Source organism: Apium graveolens, chromosome 9, assembly GCF_009905375.1.
Source record: "Apium graveolens cultivar Ventura chromosome 9, ASM990537v1, whole genome shotgun sequence".
Classification (NCBI taxonomy): Eukaryota; Viridiplantae; Streptophyta; class Magnoliopsida; order Apiales; family Apiaceae; genus Apium; species Apium graveolens.
Window position 1 is genome coordinate 5,249,672 of NC_133655.1, and position 19,459 is coordinate 5,269,130.

At 32.1% G+C, this 19,459-nt stretch overlaps 4 protein-coding genes and 2 long non-coding RNA genes across 7 annotated transcripts; 3 read left to right on the forward strand and 3 right to left on the reverse strand.

Annotated features, from left to right (window-relative positions):
* The first annotated feature begins 665 nt into the window (after window positions 1-665).
* On the forward strand, window positions 666-1,056 carry LOC141683017 (uncharacterized). Its single transcript, XR_012560061.1, has 2 exons — window positions 666-826; window positions 920-1,056. It is a non-coding gene; the product is annotated as an uncharacterized LOC141683017 (long non-coding RNA).
* An 887-nt stretch (window positions 1,057-1,943) lies between these two features.
* On the forward strand, window positions 1,944-3,900 carry LOC141686876 (uncharacterized). 2 transcript variants are annotated; one of them, XR_012560835.1, is made up of 7 exons: window positions 1,944-2,218; window positions 2,304-2,648; window positions 2,716-2,797; window positions 2,876-2,984; window positions 3,074-3,228; window positions 3,315-3,723; window positions 3,800-3,900. XR_012560835.1 is itself a non-coding variant. In XM_074491968.1 (6 exons), exons 2-6 carry the CDS (start codon window positions 2,483-2,485, stop codon window positions 3,436-3,438), a joined length of 636 nt encoding a protein of 211 aa, XP_074348069.1. In that variant the 5' UTR covers window positions 1,944-2,218; window positions 2,304-2,482; the 3' UTR covers window positions 3,439-3,900. The 2 variants fall into 2 exon arrangements, 1 of the variants encoding a protein (XP_074348069.1); XM_074491968.1 differs by having other exon boundaries at window positions 3,315-3,900.
* A 2,109-nt stretch (window positions 3,901-6,009) lies between these two features.
* LOC141684903 (uncharacterized) lies at window positions 6,010-7,045 on the forward strand. The gene is made up of 4 exons (XM_074490040.1): window positions 6,010-6,153; window positions 6,248-6,527; window positions 6,618-6,717; window positions 6,814-7,045. Exons 1-4 carry the CDS (start codon window positions 6,010-6,012, stop codon window positions 7,043-7,045), a joined length of 756 nt encoding a protein of 251 aa, XP_074346141.1.
* Window positions 7,046-7,605: 560 nt separating this feature from the next.
* On the reverse strand, window positions 7,606-8,614 carry LOC141684904 (uncharacterized). The gene is made up of 4 exons (XM_074490041.1): window positions 8,239-8,614; window positions 8,098-8,154; window positions 7,909-7,994; window positions 7,606-7,830 (listed from the first exon to the last, which is right to left on the reverse strand). Exons 1-4 carry the CDS (start codon window positions 8,561-8,563, stop codon window positions 7,606-7,608), a joined length of 693 nt encoding a protein of 230 aa, XP_074346142.1. The 5' UTR covers window positions 8,564-8,614.
* Window positions 8,615-8,807: 193 nt separating this feature from the next.
* On the reverse strand, window positions 8,808-9,469 carry LOC141683177 (uncharacterized). Its single transcript, XR_012560151.1, has 3 exons — window positions 9,443-9,469; window positions 8,935-9,006; window positions 8,808-8,855 (listed from the first exon to the last, which is right to left on the reverse strand). It is a non-coding gene; the product is annotated as an uncharacterized LOC141683177 (long non-coding RNA).
* Window positions 9,470-9,485: 16 nt separating this feature from the next.
* LOC141683178 (transmembrane E3 ubiquitin-protein ligase FLY2-like) lies at window positions 9,486-16,422 on the reverse strand. Its single transcript, XM_074487866.1, has 14 exons — window positions 16,187-16,422; window positions 15,999-16,047; window positions 15,368-15,486; window positions 13,565-13,680; window positions 13,421-13,481; window positions 12,578-12,644; window positions 12,407-12,484; window positions 12,027-12,184; window positions 11,879-11,938; window positions 11,617-11,710; window positions 11,338-11,502; window positions 10,409-10,737; window positions 9,774-9,902; window positions 9,486-9,645 (listed from the first exon to the last, which is right to left on the reverse strand). The coding sequence occupies exons 1-14, from the start codon at window positions 16,328-16,330 to the stop codon at window positions 9,544-9,546; spliced, it is 1,671 nt and encodes a 556-aa protein (XP_074343967.1). The 5' UTR covers window positions 16,331-16,422; the 3' UTR covers window positions 9,486-9,543.
* Window positions 16,423-19,459: the final 3,037 nt, after the last annotated feature.

The following is a 19,459-nucleotide window of genomic DNA, read 5'->3' on the forward strand; positions in this document are numbered from 1 at the left end:
GTTTAAAGATATTATTTCATGAAGCATTACTGAAATATTGTTATTAGAAGCGCACTATCAAATTTCCATCCTATAATAAATTATGTTTTGTAGTGTATTGTCAATTGCCACCTTACCTTAAAAAAGGTAGAATATGAATCAAACTGGTTTGTTTACGTATGTTGGAAATGTGATCTTGATTTGGTCTTGGAAGATAAAAGATATACATGTCCTAATGTTGCATGCATGAGATATTACCCATACCCTGAGAAAAGGTATCTGCTGAGTATACTCTGAAGCAATTGACTTTTCATTTTATTTGAAACTTAAAATTTACTGAACTAATCGTGAACATTTAATATTAAATCAGGTTTAGAATTTGTGGGTTATTCTCCGATTCAACTGGAGTACTTCCTGTTGTACTCAAAGATGCTGAGTTGAAGAAGTTGACCGGCAAAACTGTCTTCGAAGTAATGTTGGATGAAGCAGAAGTACGTTCAATTTCCAGCTATTTGTTATTTGCATGAGCATTTCTTATTTTTAACATTGGAATCCACTGTGTTTATTATTTGGGAGTTCCACAATTTTTATAATTTTTTTAATTAAATGACGAACATGTTTTGTTTTACCTTTTAAGGATGATTGTTCTATATCAAAGTTACCTCCATGTATAAAACTGCTTGAGGGAAAAGACTACACTGTCACGTTATGCATTAAGGAAGAAAATCTGAAAGGTGCTAGCAAACTGTATGAGGCATGTTCTATTTTTGAAGGTTTTGAAATGGTTGATGAGAACAATAATAATGTTGATCCAAAGGCTTATACTGAAGAGAATGTGAATTCAAGTGTAAGAAACTTTACAGAATATGACCATATATTGTGCCCAACTAATGTTAAATTGCAGAAATCTTTATTTAAAATAACATAGATTGTTTTTCAGGAAATGGATTGTTTTGTGGTGGAACATGTTCCTAAGAATCAGAAGAAAAATGTACATGAACCGGGAAAGAAATCTAAAGCGCGCAAGAAGCCTCATACATTATCTCTTATTGATGATGAAAATGTTCCTTTGACAAAGTATAGGAGCATTAAGCTGGAGAAGGTATATACCATGGTACAAAAATTCTTTTTCATAAATGAAGACAAATTTTTTTGTATTCTGAATTAGGCTCATGTGTTTAATTTTGCAGTGATGATGTTGTTGCGTTTTGGTGAAATTGATGTTATGGAGATATATTTTTATATTTTTGTTAAAATCATTCTCGATGAAGGACGCTTTTGAAATATTGAAGGCCATATTTTGTAATATGTAATATGTTTATTTTCGGTACTATGAGAAATTTGTATTTTGCTATTTTGCTATCTCTGAAAACTTTGATTTAATCATCGTGTCGAAATTGTTGTGTTTTTTAAATCTTTATTGCAGTTTCATAGTTAATTCATAGAAAGTAAAGTTTATTATATTTATGATCGTTGAAATCGCTTTATTAAAATATTTCCTGTAATTCTATAGAGTATATCGTACTTTACAGGTTTTAGTTTTTTAATAAAAATGTTAAATGGAATCAAGTGTATTATAAAAAGACACTGCATGAACATTAACTTTGTCCAACAACCAGTTGTTCAATTCTTAAATATGAAATACTTATGTTCCATTCTACTATAAATGTCAAAGTAGTACTAGCCTATCCATACTCATCAGCTGTAATACATATTTTGCGCCAACAATGTCTATTATATTTCATGATTTGAGAATTGTTTCTCCTGGAAGTTACAAATGGAAAATTAAAGTCCGAGTTATAAGATTTTGGCATGGAGTATCTTTGAAAGGAGAAATTTTTAAAGGCTTCAACTTGCTGTTACTTGATGATAAGGTTTGTTATTTATCGAGCATGTAGTCATCTATCAATTACATGTAATGGATATTGTGAATCATACGTAATTAAATTTTGTTATGCAGAATTATAGGATGCATGCTTTTGTTCCCGGAAGTATTTCTGATGAAAAACTGGAAGAAATTGTCATAGGAAGAATTTATATCATATCTAACTTCACTATCAAAGAATATAGACCTGCTGATAAGTTTAGATGCATCCGTGCGGATAAACAAATCATTTTTACTGCTTATACCAAAATTGAAGAAATTGCTGAGAATCAGACTTTAATACAGGAGAACGTATTTGATTCTTTGATCTTGGCGATTTAGGACAGGTGGCAAAGCAAAATGTTTATCTTACAGGTACAATCTATTACACAAAATCTATTGCAGCCTATTTTCCATGTATGACGATTCAACTGATTTTATTGTAAATTGTATTCAACAGACATTGTTGGATTGGTTAAAAAAGATCTCCCTTTGAAACACCTTATTAACTGCAATGGAGAAGCCCAGGTTCAACAAAAGTTTCGATTAACCGATGGAAGGTTGAAAACATGTTGATTAATAAACTTTCAAATGAAAACTGAAATTAGGTAATAAATGGTATTGTATGAACACTAAAAAATGGTTGATAAATATATGATTTATTATGTAGATCCACTATTGATGTTATATTTTGGGACAAGTTTGCTGAGGAGTTGGATGAGAACTTACAGGACGATCTTACAGGATGATCTAGAGGAACCTATAATCATGATAATTGCTAGCGCAAAGATATATCTTTATGAAGGTACATGTGAACATAGCATATATTTTAATCCTTGACTTTTGATTAACAAACATTCGATCTATTTTAGAAAAAGTCCAGGTTGGACATGTATGGTCTACAAAGTTTTTCCTCAATTATCATCACCACAGTGTTGCTCAACTTCGTCAAAGGTACTTCAATAGTACTTGCATTAGTTTCATCTTAATTTTTTATGTTCAAAACATATGATTAATAGAAATGATCATCAGGTACAATAGTGGTGATTTTTCTGAAGAAGATTTTTCAAGTGTTAAGGTAGAGAAAGTCCGACAATTTAACTTGGAAGAAATATTGAATCTTGGTCCTGAATTTACAAAGGCAAGATTCATACTATAGAAAGTTGCAGAATTATGTTGATATATGATGCTCAGTAACTAATGTGTTATAAAATATGACAACATTTGTAGAAAGAGGTTATCTGTAATGTCAAAATCTGGAAAGTAGCAACAGGAATGGGATGGTTCTTTCGTACGTGTACATCATGCTACCGTGAAAATGAAAATGTGGATGAGTTGTTCAAATGTGTTATGTGTAACTCTGACATTCCACATCCCCTGAAAAAGTAACTTCAATAATTATTAATTTTAATTATATTTTAAACATTTTATTTGCACCCTAGACTCTTTTTAATTGAAGTTGTTAATGCAGATTCAGGATATATGCGGAGACATTGGATTCCACTAGTGAAATTGGCATAATACTGGAAGATCGGGAAGTTCGTTCATTGATAGAAAAAACTGTTTATGACTTTATTGATGAGGTGCCATTCTAATTTAAAAGTAGACCTTTTATTCCTTTAAATTTAATCATGTATTAAATCCGATTGAATGCCAAATACTTGATAATATAGGAATGTAATGAGAAGATATTTCCGGAGATGTTAAAACAAATTGCAGACAAGGAATATAGTGTGAAGCTATTGATTAAACAGGCTAACATTGAAAAATCATGCAAGTCTTACCTAGCTACAGATATTTATGAAATGAGCCTATTATGTGAATCTGAAGAGATCAATCTTAGTTGTGAAATTGACAAATATCAAGACTCTCCACTTGAGGTAATTTTTAACATGTATCTGTTTGATTTAATTTTATTTCTTATTGTTACAAAGATTATAATTATCCTTATTGTAGCCATCTACATCAAAGTATCATTTGGATAGTTTGTCGCAACTCAAGTTCAAGACCCCCGAAACGTCAACAAAGAGCAAAAGGACTTCGGAAAAAATTTCAAAGACTAAGAAGTATATTAATTAATTTTCTTTTTTTATGCTATGTATTTGGGATGGTGAATGAACATCCAGAGTTCAAATTATTATTACCTTAAATTGTAGAATCTTCTACGTAGGTGTGTTCTACATTGGACTGCTAATTTATATGCTTCATGTTGGACTTATGTTATTAATGTATTTTGATATATTTTTTATATAAAAAAATATGAATGAACTAGGTAATTCAATGATGTTGAAAAGTGTGATAGTCCAATATATTGAAAAAAAAAATTGTTACGATGGAAGAATATTAAGCTATGGAAAATATAATATCAGCCCAGAAATTGAATTTTTTGAACAGTTGAACTTTGCAGTGTAGTTTTCACAATTCGTCAATGAGAGAGTTATGTTTTCTTCAATTTCTTGGCATGACCTAATGCTAAATGATATTTGTAATTCTTCAAATGTTATAGGTTGTAAAAATTTAAAAACTCACATTGTTACACATATAAGTAGAATATTAAATAAGAATTTTCTGTTCTCTGGATGACGAAAATGTATTGTTTAGAATGTTACACCATTTCCAATTATAATTGACCCTTTCTACAATACATGATTAAAATAATTATAAAGCTTGAAGAATTTTTAAAATAATTATAAATTATTTATTAGTTTAACTGTCATCTAGAGTTTGGCGCAATTTAAAGTTGTAACTCCATCAACAGATCTAAAGTACCAAATTAATGTAAAATTACAATTGCTTTTCTACTTCCTCGAAGGAAATAATATAGTAATAATTTTTTGTATCAATTTTACAATATTTCTATATTATATTATAGTATGTTATGAACACATATTGATAAGACGTTGACTTGCGAGATAAATTATGGCTTCTTACAATATTTTTTTGGACAGTCATAATCTTTAGAAAAAATGGTAGAAGTAAAATTTTGTCTTTAAATAAAGACAGTACTTACTACAAATTAAAGTTGAAAATTTATAACTTTAGGGACGAGAAAATCTCTAATTATCAGAATAGTTGCAACGACGAAAAAGTGATTAGCATTGTTTACTGGAAAAAATAAATAAATAAAGTGTAAAGTATCAGTATTTATTTAGAACTGTTTTCTCTAAATAATGTTGTTAAAACAATCGCATTAATATATAATTTCCAATAAAGGATAATCAGATTAACCTTATAATAATTAGGAGTCTAGGTATACCGGATATATGAAGAATTGGCCAAATTCTATCCCAGTATTGAATTTTTGTGACACGGCTAATAAATATTAAATTATTAAAAAAATTATACCGGATATAGCTCGAAGTCTTGACATTGAGCGTATTGTATATATATGTATAGTATTGTCGATAGTAATGTTGCTTTACTTATATTTTCTCAGTCATTCTAATTAGGGAAAATGAAGTGGTAGAAAATATGTAGTACATTGTGGGTAAAATATTTATAATAAAGCAAACCATTTTTTAAGTAATTTTGTTGAAAAAGAAAAGATAATAAACTTCCAAAGAGTTTGAATACATAAAAAATTTAAAAAATATATAAAGTTAAATTTAGTGCAATAATTTGAACTGCACCAGTAGTTGTCGAAATATGCATCAACTAATTGGTTCCGGAAAACTGTAATATCATTATACAAGTAAAGAACTTAAAGAAATTTCAAATATCTGCAGTAGTTAAGCATATAAAATACATAGTAGTAGGTAAGACCTGCGGCAAAACTATGATTAATTTATGGAAAAAGCTATGTCATTCTCATATTAAGAACTACATCACACACGTTAGCCTCAGAAGAGAAGCAAACGTCAAGTTGATTGTTGAATAAAGTTGGAAGAAGAATACTTTTAACAAATCTTCAAAATATCATTTCTTCTTACCAGCAATAACATTACTATTTACCAGCCGTTTTATGATAGACAGTTATACATCAACTCAAAACTTGACAGTAGAAGTTAACTTTGACATTAAATAATGTAAAGTGGTTGATGCATGTATGGTTCTTCAGTTGACTTCATTTATTGTACAATATTAATTTTAATATGCCTATATAAGCTCAACTTTCAATACTTCTAACTGATTGTTATTTGTAAAAGTAAACTACTTAATTGTACAAAATGGCAACCCATGTTATAGGGGATCTAAGGCCAAAGCGAACATCCAATTGGAGAATCAGAGTACGAGTTTCAAGTAAGTGGTGTGATAGGAATTTTTCCACCGGACATCGCAATGCATTAAACCTGATCCTGGTGGATGAAGAAGTAAGTTCAATTATTTAAAAAAATTATAAATCTTTACTTTGATAATTTTCCACATTGTTCATTTTAATGCATCTACATTCGTTTTTTTGAGCAGCATAATCGAATTCGTGCATTCGTTGGTGAGACAGTGTTGCATTATTTTGATAAAAAATTCATTGAAGGCCATGCGTATGAGATTAGAAATTTTGTTGTCAAATATTATGAACCAACAGAGGCAGCAAGATGTTTCAAGGATGACAAGTCTATACTACAGTCTAACTTAACAAAAGCTACAGTGTTGCACAATGTACATGCAAATATTCCAACTAATGTCTGGCAATTTACGGAACTCGCGGCGATTAGTGAATTCCAGGAAAATGTTCTTCATTGCATTGGTATAACTATTACACGTATCTCTTTAAATTATTTTTTAAGATTAAAAATTTAATTTAGTTAATTAAGAATGTTACGTAAATAATTTGTAGATGTTGTTGGAATTGTTTACTCGGTTGAACCCGCAGAGAAAACAGCAATTCCAGGAAAAACTAATGTTTCGCGAATAAACTTCTGTATGACTGATTCAATGTAAGCATAATTTGCTCTACTATTTCTCATTTATCCTCCTAACATTGACACATATGCTTATATTTCATTATAGAGCTGGATTATGCTTCTTGGCAGCACAAAAGTAAATGTTACATTCAAGGGTAAATTGGCTCCATTACTTGATGTTGCACTAATTGAAGCAACAGAACAACCCGTTGTACTTGCAATGACTAGCTGCAAAATTATGTTTGCCAAACAATTGAACGAAATATTTATGTGCAACACTCAAGCTACAAGGATTAACACAAATCCAAATACAGAAATTGCAGCTACACTAAGGAGAATGTATTTTACTTTCTTAAGATAGTAATTCTTTAGTTCTTCAATAAGCAGTATTGCAATATTAAACAAGTACTGTTTGTATTGTACAAGATTTTGGGAATTGCATGGAGGATGAGCAATCAAATAATGTTGGAGATGCCAATATTTGTTGGCAGGCTACTCCTGTATTTTGTTGGCATGTAATGAAGAAATAGGTATAATTATGTAATACTTATCCCATAAGTGGAACATTTTGTTTAATCGCTCTACTATCATGGTTTACAAATGATGTAATGAGAAATTTATCAAAATCATACTTTGTGAAACATGTTTAATCAGTCTACTAATATGTTTTTATGAATTTATAGTTACTTAGACCAATATTATTTTATCAAAGTTGAGAATTTGATTACCACAAACATAAAACTGTAAGTAGAATGATAACTTCAAACAGGTGACTTAAAATAATAATCAACATCCGTTACAATTTCAAATTCTTAGAAATATATCAATTTTACTGGAAAATATGAAGAAATCGAAAGATGTCTCTTCGTTGCATTCAGATAGAAACTAGACATGTAATCAAATGCATGCTTTGAAATTACTCTAAACAAATACTGCGAAGGTGAAATTGCCAATATACTGAAAGGTTAGAATCTGACCAATAGTGAGATTGTTATCCCTTGTGAATTTATCCCAGCCCTTTGCAAACCTGCAACATTTCTTCATTTTCCGAACATCAACATTCCAAAGTGTTTCACCTACGGATAAGAAAACTGTAGTACGTCTACCCCATTTTGCATAAAAAGTTCTCATCCACCTTGGAATATACTGCATAAATGGAAAAATTCGATTTGAGTAAATAGATAAGATTTGGTATTTAAAAATTTTATATGATATAAAGTATACCACTCCATGACCACGCTGATCAACAAGAGAAAGTAACAATCGAACTCTCAAAGTATTGTCTTGATCAGGAACTAAGGCATCATGGTCTGAAATTTAAGATTGTTAGGTAATTGTTAAAATAATTTGAAGAAGACAGAGTATCATTTTATTGAGAAACAGCAGAACTGATGGTACAACTTTTATACTAACCTTCTTCTACATCATCATCTCCTTCCGCTTGAATCATCATTTCCATTTCATTGTTTTCTAAAGAACAGATGCACTATGTAAAATTAAACGAATCAGGAAACATAGATTATGCTATACGTTCCAAAGTAAAAGTATATATACCTTGAAGAATATTTTCATCATCTGATATGATAATAACAACATCATTTACAGGAGGATACATGAAATCCTCAAAGCGGAAATATTTTTCTATGTCGCGGAAGTGGTTCATGCACTGGTAATCAAATACTGTGATGGCAAATGTAGAGTTTCCCAAGTACTTAAAGAAAATTACAAAGTTCTCATCGATATCATACTTCCCAAAGAATCGACGAAGCCCATAAATTTTACAGGTTCTAGGACAGTACTTGAATTTTGAACGATATCCACCTCCAAGTTCAATGTTTATAACATCACTAATGGTATCACCGTGAACATCTGAGAACATTTTCGGAAGTTCCTGAATGAGTAAAAAATGCAATTAACATATAATCATTCATATATCTCATTGGTAAATGTACAAGGTATTACCAATTCAGCTTCTTCAAGGATATAATGGCTGATAAATTTGAAAAAAATTGACCTTGGGTTCTGTAAAGACACATCTGTTGTATACGAAATTTCAGAACTCAAACATTTTGGTAATTGGAAGAAAGTTAAATGCAATTAAGGTCAATATACCTAAACTTGATCCTGCTGCACCTAAAGTTGCTTTATCAATAAAATGGTAGAGGAAGTTCCTACATAATAAATTACAAAAAATCATAATACCTCAGTGAACAACACATGCAGACATTTTTTTGCAATAATTTTACTTACAAGTTTGCCTTGCTCGAAGTGTGATGGATAATTGAGACATATGAAGTTTATTTCCCTATCTTGACTTTCCATCTGCAAAGAACAAATTGGAACAATAAGTCTGTGCCTGAAACCCTAGATATGTTATAAGTTGAAACAATTGTGCTACAAGCATTGTAACTATAATATGAGAAAAGGAATCGAGAAAAAGGAACACAAATTCGATTAAGACACAATAATTTAAGATCTGTGTATAAGAAGATTGGAGTATGAAGGTTGAATGAGAGTAATAAACCGTGAGTTTAGATTATATCTCAGTTGAAATTTTGAGTAATTAATTAGGTGGTTGTGGAATTAGAAAATGCAAAATAAGTAACATCTTTAATTTACATAAATGAATTAGTTGGGGTTACAAAACCGAGTTAATTAACAACATTAAGGTAATGAATTTAAAGTTAAAAATATAATATATAATTTAATGTCAAATAAACAATTCGAAACAAAATAAAGGTTCAAAGAATATATTTACTCCTGGATAGTATTAATGTTATAAACGCTGCAGCAATGCGGGCAAAAATCCTAATGTTCTATATTTTGGCCTTCCAAAAAAAATTTCTGGTTCCCCTATAACTACACTGGTGGAAGTCGCCGCCTGCAGGTTGGGCAATCCATCTTTATATCCATCCACTTAAGTAAGCAATGTGAATGGAAGACATGTTCACATGGCGTTACCTGCACATATAGGTTCGGACAACGTTAGTTACACAGGGAGTGCCTAGCTACCTTTTAGCCTTAAACATTTTTAATTCCTTAAATTTTACATAGCCTTAAACTTCAAGCTGAAAGCTGTCCAAAAGTACCATGCAAAAATCTGGATGTTGAGTGAAATCAATGGGCGTCATGCAAATGACACAGTCACTGGCATGATTTACATCCTGATCCGGCCGTTTATGGTAATTATATTTTAGTGGAAACATCTGCATGAGGATCTATGAAAGAAAAAGATCAAAGTTAGGATATGATTTTCATAATTTGATGAAAAAAATTACGAAGCCATGGTTTACAGAAGACAAAAGTTACAAGCAACAATGAAAAAGAGCATTATACAGACAGGACTCATGAATAAATTGACACAATACTATACTCTAAAAAACATATCACGATTCCCTGCCTAAATGTTAAACAACATATTATAATTTACATCAAGGTTTTTTGAAAAACACAAGCGATTTAGAGTGATGTCTTATCACATCGATATGAGAAATCCTAAGTATGAAATTGATTGTGGTTCCTCATTTATTTAAGAATCCTTAAGCATTATAGTTATTGCAGCTCCTCAGAATATTGGTTGGCACTCTCTTTACAATAATATACAGGGATTAGGCATTCTCTACCTTGATTTTATATAAAAATAACAGGGAAGAGTTACATAAACTAATTAACAAAATAGAGAAGGGTTGCACGAACTAATATATGGTGAATAGTTACATCAAACCTGCCAAAAAATGAAGAATCGACATCCAAGATAGTGCTGCAGAAGAAGAATGTTTGCTTGCAACCCAGCAAAACCCACCAAATAGATGCACCAACTCCTGTCAGGCTTAATGTGCATGAAGTTGCGGGGACATCCAAAGATATATAAAGGAATTGCAAGCCGAGTTACACTCATTCCAATAATGTAACTAGGCTGTAGTGGCTTTCTTGGGTCACGAAAAACATTTGTGGCGATCTGAGGTATCCAGTAGGAGTGCACAACCAGAGTAATAACTGGAAGGAATTTAGGGAACTCATACGTGCACAGAATAACTCCCAAAAGGATACCACCTGCAAAACATAAACCATAAAGATGTGTGAGTGTGAAGTAGCACTACTTCCCTACTAAGAATAAATATTCATAACTTTTATTCCACAAAAAAGTTATACGCCATCAAATGTTTTTATCAGAAATCTTATTTTAAAAGTACACAAATGCTTTTCTTTCAAATGCAGAAGAAGAGTATAGCTTAGGATTGCAACTGTTCTGGAGCAGAACTGGCAACCGTATATATCCTCTCAAAAGAATCATGATTATGTTTTCTGGTATAATAATATCTTCTGTTACTAGAATGAACCTTACATATACTGCCAAACACTACAACAGCACAACGTTGCACAAGCTCATTCAATAAAATGATCATAATCTTAGCATTGCATGTACGAATATCAGAACACGTAATCCAAGTAACAGAGATACATGTTAGATTGGGGAAGCAATTCAAAATTTAAAATTGAAAAAGGTATCTTCCTATGCAGAGTGGCCCGAGATTCAGGTATAAGTGCATTCCTAGTGATAAATGTTCAATGTGAATCTCAAGTTATGAATTTCAAAGGTATGCATACAGAACAGAAATTCATTACAAACAGCTAAGCAAAATTTTTACTCACAGAAATAAATACAAAGAACTGAAAGTTCACGCCTCGCTTCCACACTCTGTATGTAATTTGTAGACCTATTTGCCTTCCATATATGGAGAAAAAATCTCAACTCACAAAAAGAGAAGACAACAAACTTGAAGAATGCAGCAGTGGCAAATGCATTATACAATTGTTCTGCATACATGAAGAAGTGACGATTATGGAGAACACAATTAGTGAGAAATAGTTTTTTAAAATAATATAATTTGGTCAATGCCAAAGACAGAGAATAAGTTTTATTCTAATTACCAACTGTGATTCCTGCAGTCAGATGTAAAAGACAAAGGTATGCATCCATGATAGCCTGTTGTCCAATTGTGAAACTTGAAACTTTGACAGCTCCCTGACAGTAGGATGGAATATCCGTCAGCTAGTATATAACAAAACTGCAGATATCCAAAAAATAAGAACGGTACAAGTGTCTCAAAACAACAAAACTGCAGTAGCTGATCACTAGCACAAATTGAGAATCCTACAGAAGCAACAAATAGGATCGAGATGGAACCCTTACAGATTGCGTGTTGCTATGTTTCCTTTGTTGAATTAACAGGAGAACTTGAAGGAGAGAGATCTAATATATGTCAGACGGTTAAGGAAAATCAACCATTCTCAATCTATAAATACATAATGTTGGATCAAGTAATGTTAGAGAAGGATACAAAAGTGACCATCAGGTTGTAATTAAATGCTTTGTCAAAGAACATCTCAGTGTTTACAGAAGTTGCATTCAATTGCATGGGCGGCAGACAATCTCCATTGTCATCCATCAAAAATCTTACCAATGCGGCTTCTATATGGTAACTACTCCCATCTTCATCTAAACAAAGTAAAAGCATAATATAAAATATATAACACTGCAGTCCACTACAGCCAGCTGAAAATTATTTTCACAAATTTTGAGCAATTGTGCCTAAATATAAGTTACCATTGGGGCACAGCGCAATGGAAGGCATAATACTTTGCATTATTTATATTATAATTTCTGAAACTGAAAAAATAAATAACATTGAGAGTTTACGCTCCATGGAAAAGGACGTACTACTTTGCATGGACGGAACACGTGATATCCGAGCCCTTACTGTGATGTTACAATGTTTCTCCATGTCGATCACAGGTGCTACAACAAGAATGAACAAGTTAGTAATTAGTATGGACTCTAGCCAATACAGAGTTAGAAAAAAAATTGCAAATAATGAAGTAGATATCACACAGAGTTTTCTGTTCCAAATCTTGACCCATTGAAACTCTTGAAAATCCTGGGATGTGAGAAGTCCAAACTGTTTCAAGGAATAGCACGTGATGTAAGTTAAAAATTTCAAAACTCCAGTCAAACACATGCATTAAAGTTAGTTTTTAGAGAAATTTAACAATTGATATTTGTCAGGGAGAAACTTCACAGAAAAAGTGATTATTAGAGAAAACACCCCCCCCCCCCCCCGCGAAACACCCTCAAAATCACACAATTTAGTGCTTTCGCACAACAGGCACCAAAGTCTTGTTGATCCTCGAGAACGTGATATGGAAGAATATGTATAATGGGTGAGTCAAGTACATGGAAATATTTAAGGCTAAAATTTTTGCAATAGAGTATTAATACTCTCATGTCTATATAAAGAGCCAGTTGAAATTTAATTGGGAATTGTTCTTAGGAATAGGCACTGTTGCAACTACATCTTCTGATTACCATATAACACATATTGCTAACTAATTAAGCACATGCTGAACTTGGTCAACTGAAACACACGCCGGGTATTAGATGACTAGTTTAACTAAAAGAAAGGTTAACAATGAGTAACTGAAGTCCCGTAGTTGCTAAATCTCATTGATATAGTCCCAAGTTCTACAGCTTATCACGGTCCTGCTGCTGCATATGATATGCCAGTGTGCCACAAGTAACAGGGTAAATTACGTGATAAGGAACTATACAATGGCAAATAACATTACTATTAATTTGTGATAACAATTAGTGATGTGAGATACTTTAATCAGCAATTTACTATCAAGTATCATATGGCCAAAAACAACATTCAATTCAAATTGTTATGATAATTACCGAGTAATGTGGATTGGAGATATTGTAATCATCTTTGTATCCAGATTCTCCTGCTTTTTCTCTGCAATATAATTATACATATATCAGTACTGAGCATGCTATAAGATTTATAACTGGAGTCACGGGTGCAAATCATATCAGTACGTGTAGGCTACTGCTCGAAGTAGTCGTAAGGGCCATATATAATCCCCTTCTATTTTGATTGTTGCACCCCAGACTTTATGTTCATCTTCAAACACCTTATAGAATATAACCATCCCCTGCCGATGGGAAAATGGAAACTAAAAATGAGTTCTTCTTAAGGAGAAAAACGACAAAAGCGAGCCAAATCAAGATTAAATCAACAATAGCATAATGCAAACATCCTAGTTAGGCTAAACATGCAAGATGATAATGTAAACTGAAGTAAACAAGTATGTTGCCTACCCGATAGAAGAACACTATAAAACATTAAACAGTTACAGATGAAATCACTAGGCAAAAACTTCAGCCACAAAAATCAAGCCAGGGAATAAGGACGAATCTCATTTTTTACCAAATCAATCAGACAGTTGTTAGTCCTCAGTCAGTTGGTATCCCCTAAATGAAAAGGTTTTATCACAGAGAGAGGGGAAAACGAATAATAGAATTACTTCCGATTGGTCGTCCCTTGATAAGATCCTGGACTCGGGCCCATAATATAATATTTAGTATCAAAGCCCTTCAACATGGAAGGGCCATAAAATCATAACAAGAAAAGCTTGACATCTAATCCAGTAAACAAAACACACAAAGTTTGACAAACTGAATCACAAGGTATAGGAGTTGATGCGGAATTTTACGGAAACTCAACATTAAGAGGCAAACAGCGGAGCAGGAACTAGTAGTGATCAGAAAACAAGAAGAACAAAGGAGAGGCTCTTATATATTCACTTAACAGGTGAGGCCCAAGTAAGGATCTAAATATTCTAACTTAAAGAACCTAAAGTTTTGTGCAATATATTCAAATCATAGTAGTCCTCGGTTCTGCCTTCCAATCAGCAGAAACCAATCCACTGGGCGATCTAGCCAATTCAAAGCAACGTAGATCTGTTGAAGATTTTCAGAAGTAACAATCCTTGTTGAAAGTGGTAGCTTGGTTTGCAAAGGTCAATAAGTCTGCTCCTCTATTGCAGATCCCTCCTAAAAGTTAAGAATGGAGTCATGGACGTTGAAATGCAAAACCATCTCTATCTTGTAACACCATGAACCTGGCTTGATCTTGTAAAGAGAAACAGCGGCCTATTAATATACTTCCATACAGGGACCAACAGGGATTTTTGCAGCAACTAAGAATGACAAATCTGCAAACAACGTTAACTTAGGATTGAAAGTGGAAAAATGAATCTACAGGCCACAAGCTAACTAGTCTTCTTTTAGCCACCAATACAAGATACCAAGTTTTGAATTGGAACAGAGGTGGTGGAATGCAAGCTCTTTCTTTAGGTGGGCTGCATTCACAATGCAGATATTTGGCAAGCATAAGGAATATCATAAATTCATAATCATGAGCTTAAAAACAAAATTCAGATTTTTTCACCCCCTTCATTCAGTTTAAAGAAGGCTCTAAAATTCAGCACGGTTCGTGCTGAAATTAGTTCAAAGAAAGAATAAAGAGGTCATACACAACTCCAAAATACTCCTTATAGGATACTACTGAAACTTAAATTGGACTAATTTCCTAGTTAATTCAGCCGTAGTTGTTTATGTTGAAAGCCCCACGCGGGGTAAAACACGTGGATGCATAATAAATTTAAATTCATGCACAAACTTTTGGACTTCTATTATCGCAACAATTTCTTTTCAGAACGTCACTGATGACGTTGTCAGGGTTCCGTTTACTTTCATATTGGATTTCGCATGACATTACTGCATCAGACAACATGCATCCATATTAAGAATAAGATTCGGACGAATCAAACATATTACCTTAACATGATATACCCCTTTACTTGTTGTTGGGGTACTGATCAATTCGAGGACAGAGTCACCGCTGGACTTTCTTATTATAGGATTGCTTTCCGTGGGATTCATTAAGCGCCAAGATCCTGCATATAAGATGCCATTCAAAACAACTATACATTGAGATCTAAAACCAAAGTTTCCAAAAGAGTTAATATGAACATAAGGTAACTCGAGACCTTGTGTGATGACGTGCAACTACTGTGTGCAGACATGCATAAAACGTATAGACTATAGTAGTATAGCACTTAATACAACACAGAAAGAACTGAAATGCTAAAGACTTGGGGAACATCCTCAAATTTGTGCACTCCAATTCTCTGCTTAACGCCTAATTGACCTAACAAAAAACCACCATTTTTTTTTGTTATTAAGTCCTACAATCTCCACTATTACCACAGTCCTCCACAAATGCAATACAACTACAAAGAAATTACTCAAAAATAAGCACTCAAACACACAAAATTGACAAAAAATATCATGAAGTAGCTGTAATAAACCTTCAACTGAACATTCATTTTAAACAGTAGCTGATCAATATATAGTCAGAAAACGATAACTACATAATCTGAAAAAAACAAGTGCAAAAAGAGCCAACCTGCATACTTTCCGGTAATGTTCCAATCAAAAGGTGATGTTGGTTTCCACTGCAAAAAAACAAGCCAATAATTAGTAAACCACAACATACCCCTAATCAAGCCTCAACAAATAAAACTTAATTTGTCAAGAAACATCAAAGATCATCAAAAACACAATCTTTACTAACAAATTAGAACATAAACTAACCTGATCGTCCGTTGAATGAGTATTATTTCTTATTGATCGCACAGCAGTGGCAAGAGGGGTAAAGAGAACTAAAACAACTGATAAACTTACAAAAACTCTAATCAAAACAGTTGTGAAATGTAAATTTGTGATCACAGAGTCCATTTTGTAAAGTGAATTGAAATGAAATATGGTTCTTAGCAGGTGTGTGCTAGATTGTAGTAGCAGTAGATAAAGAGTAAGAAATGTTTCAACAACATAACCCCTTTACTAGCTAGTGTAACATTATAAGCATGCAGTTTCTTGACACGTATAGACATAGCTAAAAAAGCTTACGCATACAGAGGTGCATGTCTATCTTTTAAGAAATAGTGGTAGTTGTTCTACGGTTCATGGAGTTACCGACTTAAAATTTGTGTGTTCTTTGTTGGAGAATGTTTTGTTTAGATTTTATACTTTATGGAAGGGAAAAAATCAAAAAACTAAGAATATCTTAAATTATTATTAAAATGATATTGTAAAATAGATTATATTATATATAAAATTTGTAGAATAAATACTATACTCTAATAAGTATTGTTTCAATATATTAGTAATATGTTATACTTTAATAAAAAATGTCATGTGTACATAAAAGGTTTGGTTATTTTTGCTCCTACATATATATCAATAATTTTCTTTAACTTGTTTCATTTTTATTTTATTCAAAATTTATAGTTTTGAAAATATTGTTTTATAAATTTGTAATCATTTACAAATCATATATTATATAATATTGATATGTAAATTATATAGCCTTTCTTTTATGTTTTCACATATTTTTTGAATATTAGTTAGAGGTTTAAAATAATGTAACGGAAAAAATTGAACTTTTTTATTAATTTAATTTTTTCCCCTTCATAAATAAATTCTACATTGTTTATCTTTTTTAAAGTATCTTTAAAATTTAATCAAAGTTATAATAAGTTAATATAAATATATTTAAAATACTCACTTTATTTATAAATGTTTGAAAATAATTTTATTAATATTCTTTAATACCCTATATATACATGTAAAAAATTGAAAATAATAATAATAATAAATATTCTAAAATAATAAAAGCATATATTTTAGGGCTTTTTTCATAAATACCAAGTTTTACAAACTACAAAAATACTATCTTTCAAAAAATATTTGCAAAAATAAGGATCTGCAAATACTAGTAACCATAATAACCAACCACAAATGCAAATTTGAAAAAATATGTTGAAAATTACATTTAATTGCAAATAAGTTGTACAAGTGGTTGCAAATGGACAAAAAATGAATGCCCCTATAGTATCTCCCCCCACTTTGTATATAGATACATGAATAACAACAACTATAATCTTATTTTATTTAATTTAATTCCAATTCAAATCTTTCTCCTCGTTTCAATTTGTATAATCATGGCTGAAGAACACGGATTTCAATCACAGGAAGGTCACCGTCTCTGCGCCAACAACTGTGGCTTCTTCGAAAGTCCGGAGACTCAAAATTTATGTTCCAAATGTGTGAAGAAATATATAGATCGGGGAGAACGAGAAAGATAGGGGGAAGGGGAGAGAGGCAGTGAGAGGGAGAGAAGTTAAAAAAGGAATGGGAAGATGAAAATGGTATTTTTGTAATTTAATTGTTTGTGTGTTTAAAAAGATAGTAAATTTGCAAGATTTTAAGTAAGGTAGTATAGTTGCAAATAAATATCCAAAAGTTGGTATATTTGTCAAATTCCCTATATTTTAAAATCTAAAAACACTTTGATGGAACACAATAATACAACATACAAAAGGTAACATTTGATATTGACTCACCTTACTTAATTGCAATAGTATTAGATTGACTGCAGACACATTATATTGTTGAGTATACAACAACGAAAGTAAAATCCAAAGCGAATAAACAAGAATAAGAAAATAAACGACAATCACACAAGAAAAAGATGTACGTGGTTCAGAAATTCCTACTTCACAAGCCACACTAATTTTGTATTGATCTCTCACAATTTATTGTGTTATGATTTTACAATAACATGAGTATTTATAAGAGAAGAAACTAGGTCTAAATCAAAATTATAGTCCAAATCTGAAAAGTAGACTAATCCATAAACTAATCTGAATCTGAATAGTTTATTTTCATGGGCTTAATTAATAGACTTCACTTCACTCTTGTAAGTCTAGTAAAATCAATTCTTCAATCAATAACTCTAACTAGTGCAGCGCCTTCTCATCAATCAATTCTGAAGGCTAGTTAAAACTACGCAAAACTTCAACTTTTCATTCGTAACCACCTTAGTCAACATATCTGCAGGATTCTTTGAACCAAGAATTTTCTTCAAGAAAAAAGTACCATTGCTTATCAACTCTCTTGTAAAGTGATCTCTCAGCTGAATATGCTTCGTCCTAGCATGAAACACGGGATTCTTCGCAAGATGAATAGCACTCTGACTGTCGCTATACAAAGCACTGTCCGCCTGTTTCTTACCCAACTCCTCAAGAAAATTCTTCAACCAAATCATCTCCTTGCTAGCTTCAGAGACAGCCATATATTCTGCTTTTGTGGTTGAAAGAGCAACACTCTTTTGAAGTCGAGACATCCAACAAACTGCGGTGCCACCCAAAGTCAAAATATAACTCGTTGTACTTTTTCTTGTATTTAAACATCCACCCAAATCTGCATCAGAGAACTCTTCCAAGATAACATCTTTATTACTGAAACATAGTACAACCTTGGATGTGCCTTTCAAGTAGCGTAACAACCACTTGACTGCTTCATAATGCTCTCTTCCTGGATTAGACATAGATCTGCTAACAACTTCCACTGAATGAGCAATGTTTGGCCTTGTACACGCCATAGCATACATTAAACTGCCAACTGCAGATGCATAAGGAACTTTAGCCATATCTTTCTTGCCTTCATCTGTTTTAGGTGATTGCTTCTTTGTGTGATTAAAGTGACTCGCCAACGGTGTACTTCTGGTCTTCACATCCTGGACACTGAATTTCTGCAACAGTTTTTCAACATACTTTTCTTGAGATAATTTTAAAGTACCTTCATATTTATCCCTTATAATGCTCATACCAAGTATCTGTTTTGCTGCACCCATATCCTTCATCTCAAACTCCTCAGACATCTGTCTCTTTAACGTGTTGATTTCCCTCATGTTTAATCATGCTATCAACATGTCATTAACATACAACAATAATATCATATAAGATGAATCAAACTGTTTAAAGTAACAACAATGATCCATAGCAATCCTCGTGTATCAATTCT

Excerpts from the sequence above, each read along its gene's own strand:
- LOC141684904 (XM_074490041.1), bottom strand. The coding sequence starts at position 8,563 with ATGTTCTCAGATGTTCACGGTGATACCATTAGTGATGTTATAAACATT. Across the intron at positions 7,995-8,097 it reads AGATGATGATGTAGAAGAAG|ACCATGATGCCTTAGTTCCT; the intron begins GTTAGTATAAAA and ends CTTAAATTTCAG. Across the intron at positions 7,831-7,908 it reads ATCAGCGTGGTCATGGAGTG|TATATTCCAAGGTGGATGAG; the intron begins GTATACTTTATA and ends CCATTTATGCAG.
- LOC141683178 (XM_074487866.1), bottom strand. The coding sequence starts at position 16,330 with ATGGACTCTGTGATCACAAATTTACATTTCACAACTGTTTTGATTAGA. Across the intron at positions 12,645-13,420 it reads TCTCCAATCCACATTACTCG|TTTGGACTTCTCACATCCCA; the intron begins GTAATTATCATA and ends TCCTTGAAACAG. Across the intron at positions 10,738-11,337 it reads AGTTCTTTGTATTTATTTCT|GTGGTATCCTTTTGGGAGTT; the intron begins GTGAGTAAAAAT and ends TATGTTTTGCAG.
- LOC141686876 (XM_074491968.1), top strand. The coding sequence starts at position 2,483 with ATGGTTGATAAATATATGATTTATTATGTAGATCCACTATTGATGTTA. Across the intron at positions 2,649-2,715 it reads AAAGATATATCTTTATGAAG|AAAAAGTCCAGGTTGGACAT; the intron begins GTACATGTGAAC and ends GATCTATTTTAG. Across the intron at positions 2,798-2,875 it reads GTTGCTCAACTTCGTCAAAG|GTACAATAGTGGTGATTTTT; the intron begins GTACTTCAATAG and ends AATGATCATCAG.
- LOC141684903 (XM_074490040.1), top strand. The coding sequence starts at position 6,010 with ATGGCAACCCATGTTATAGGGGATCTAAGGCCAAAGCGAACATCCAAT. Across the intron at positions 6,154-6,247 it reads TGATCCTGGTGGATGAAGAA|CATAATCGAATTCGTGCATT; the intron begins GTAAGTTCAATT and ends TTTTTTGAGCAG. Across the intron at positions 6,528-6,617 it reads AAATGTTCTTCATTGCATTG|ATGTTGTTGGAATTGTTTAC; the intron begins GTATAACTATTA and ends AATAATTTGTAG.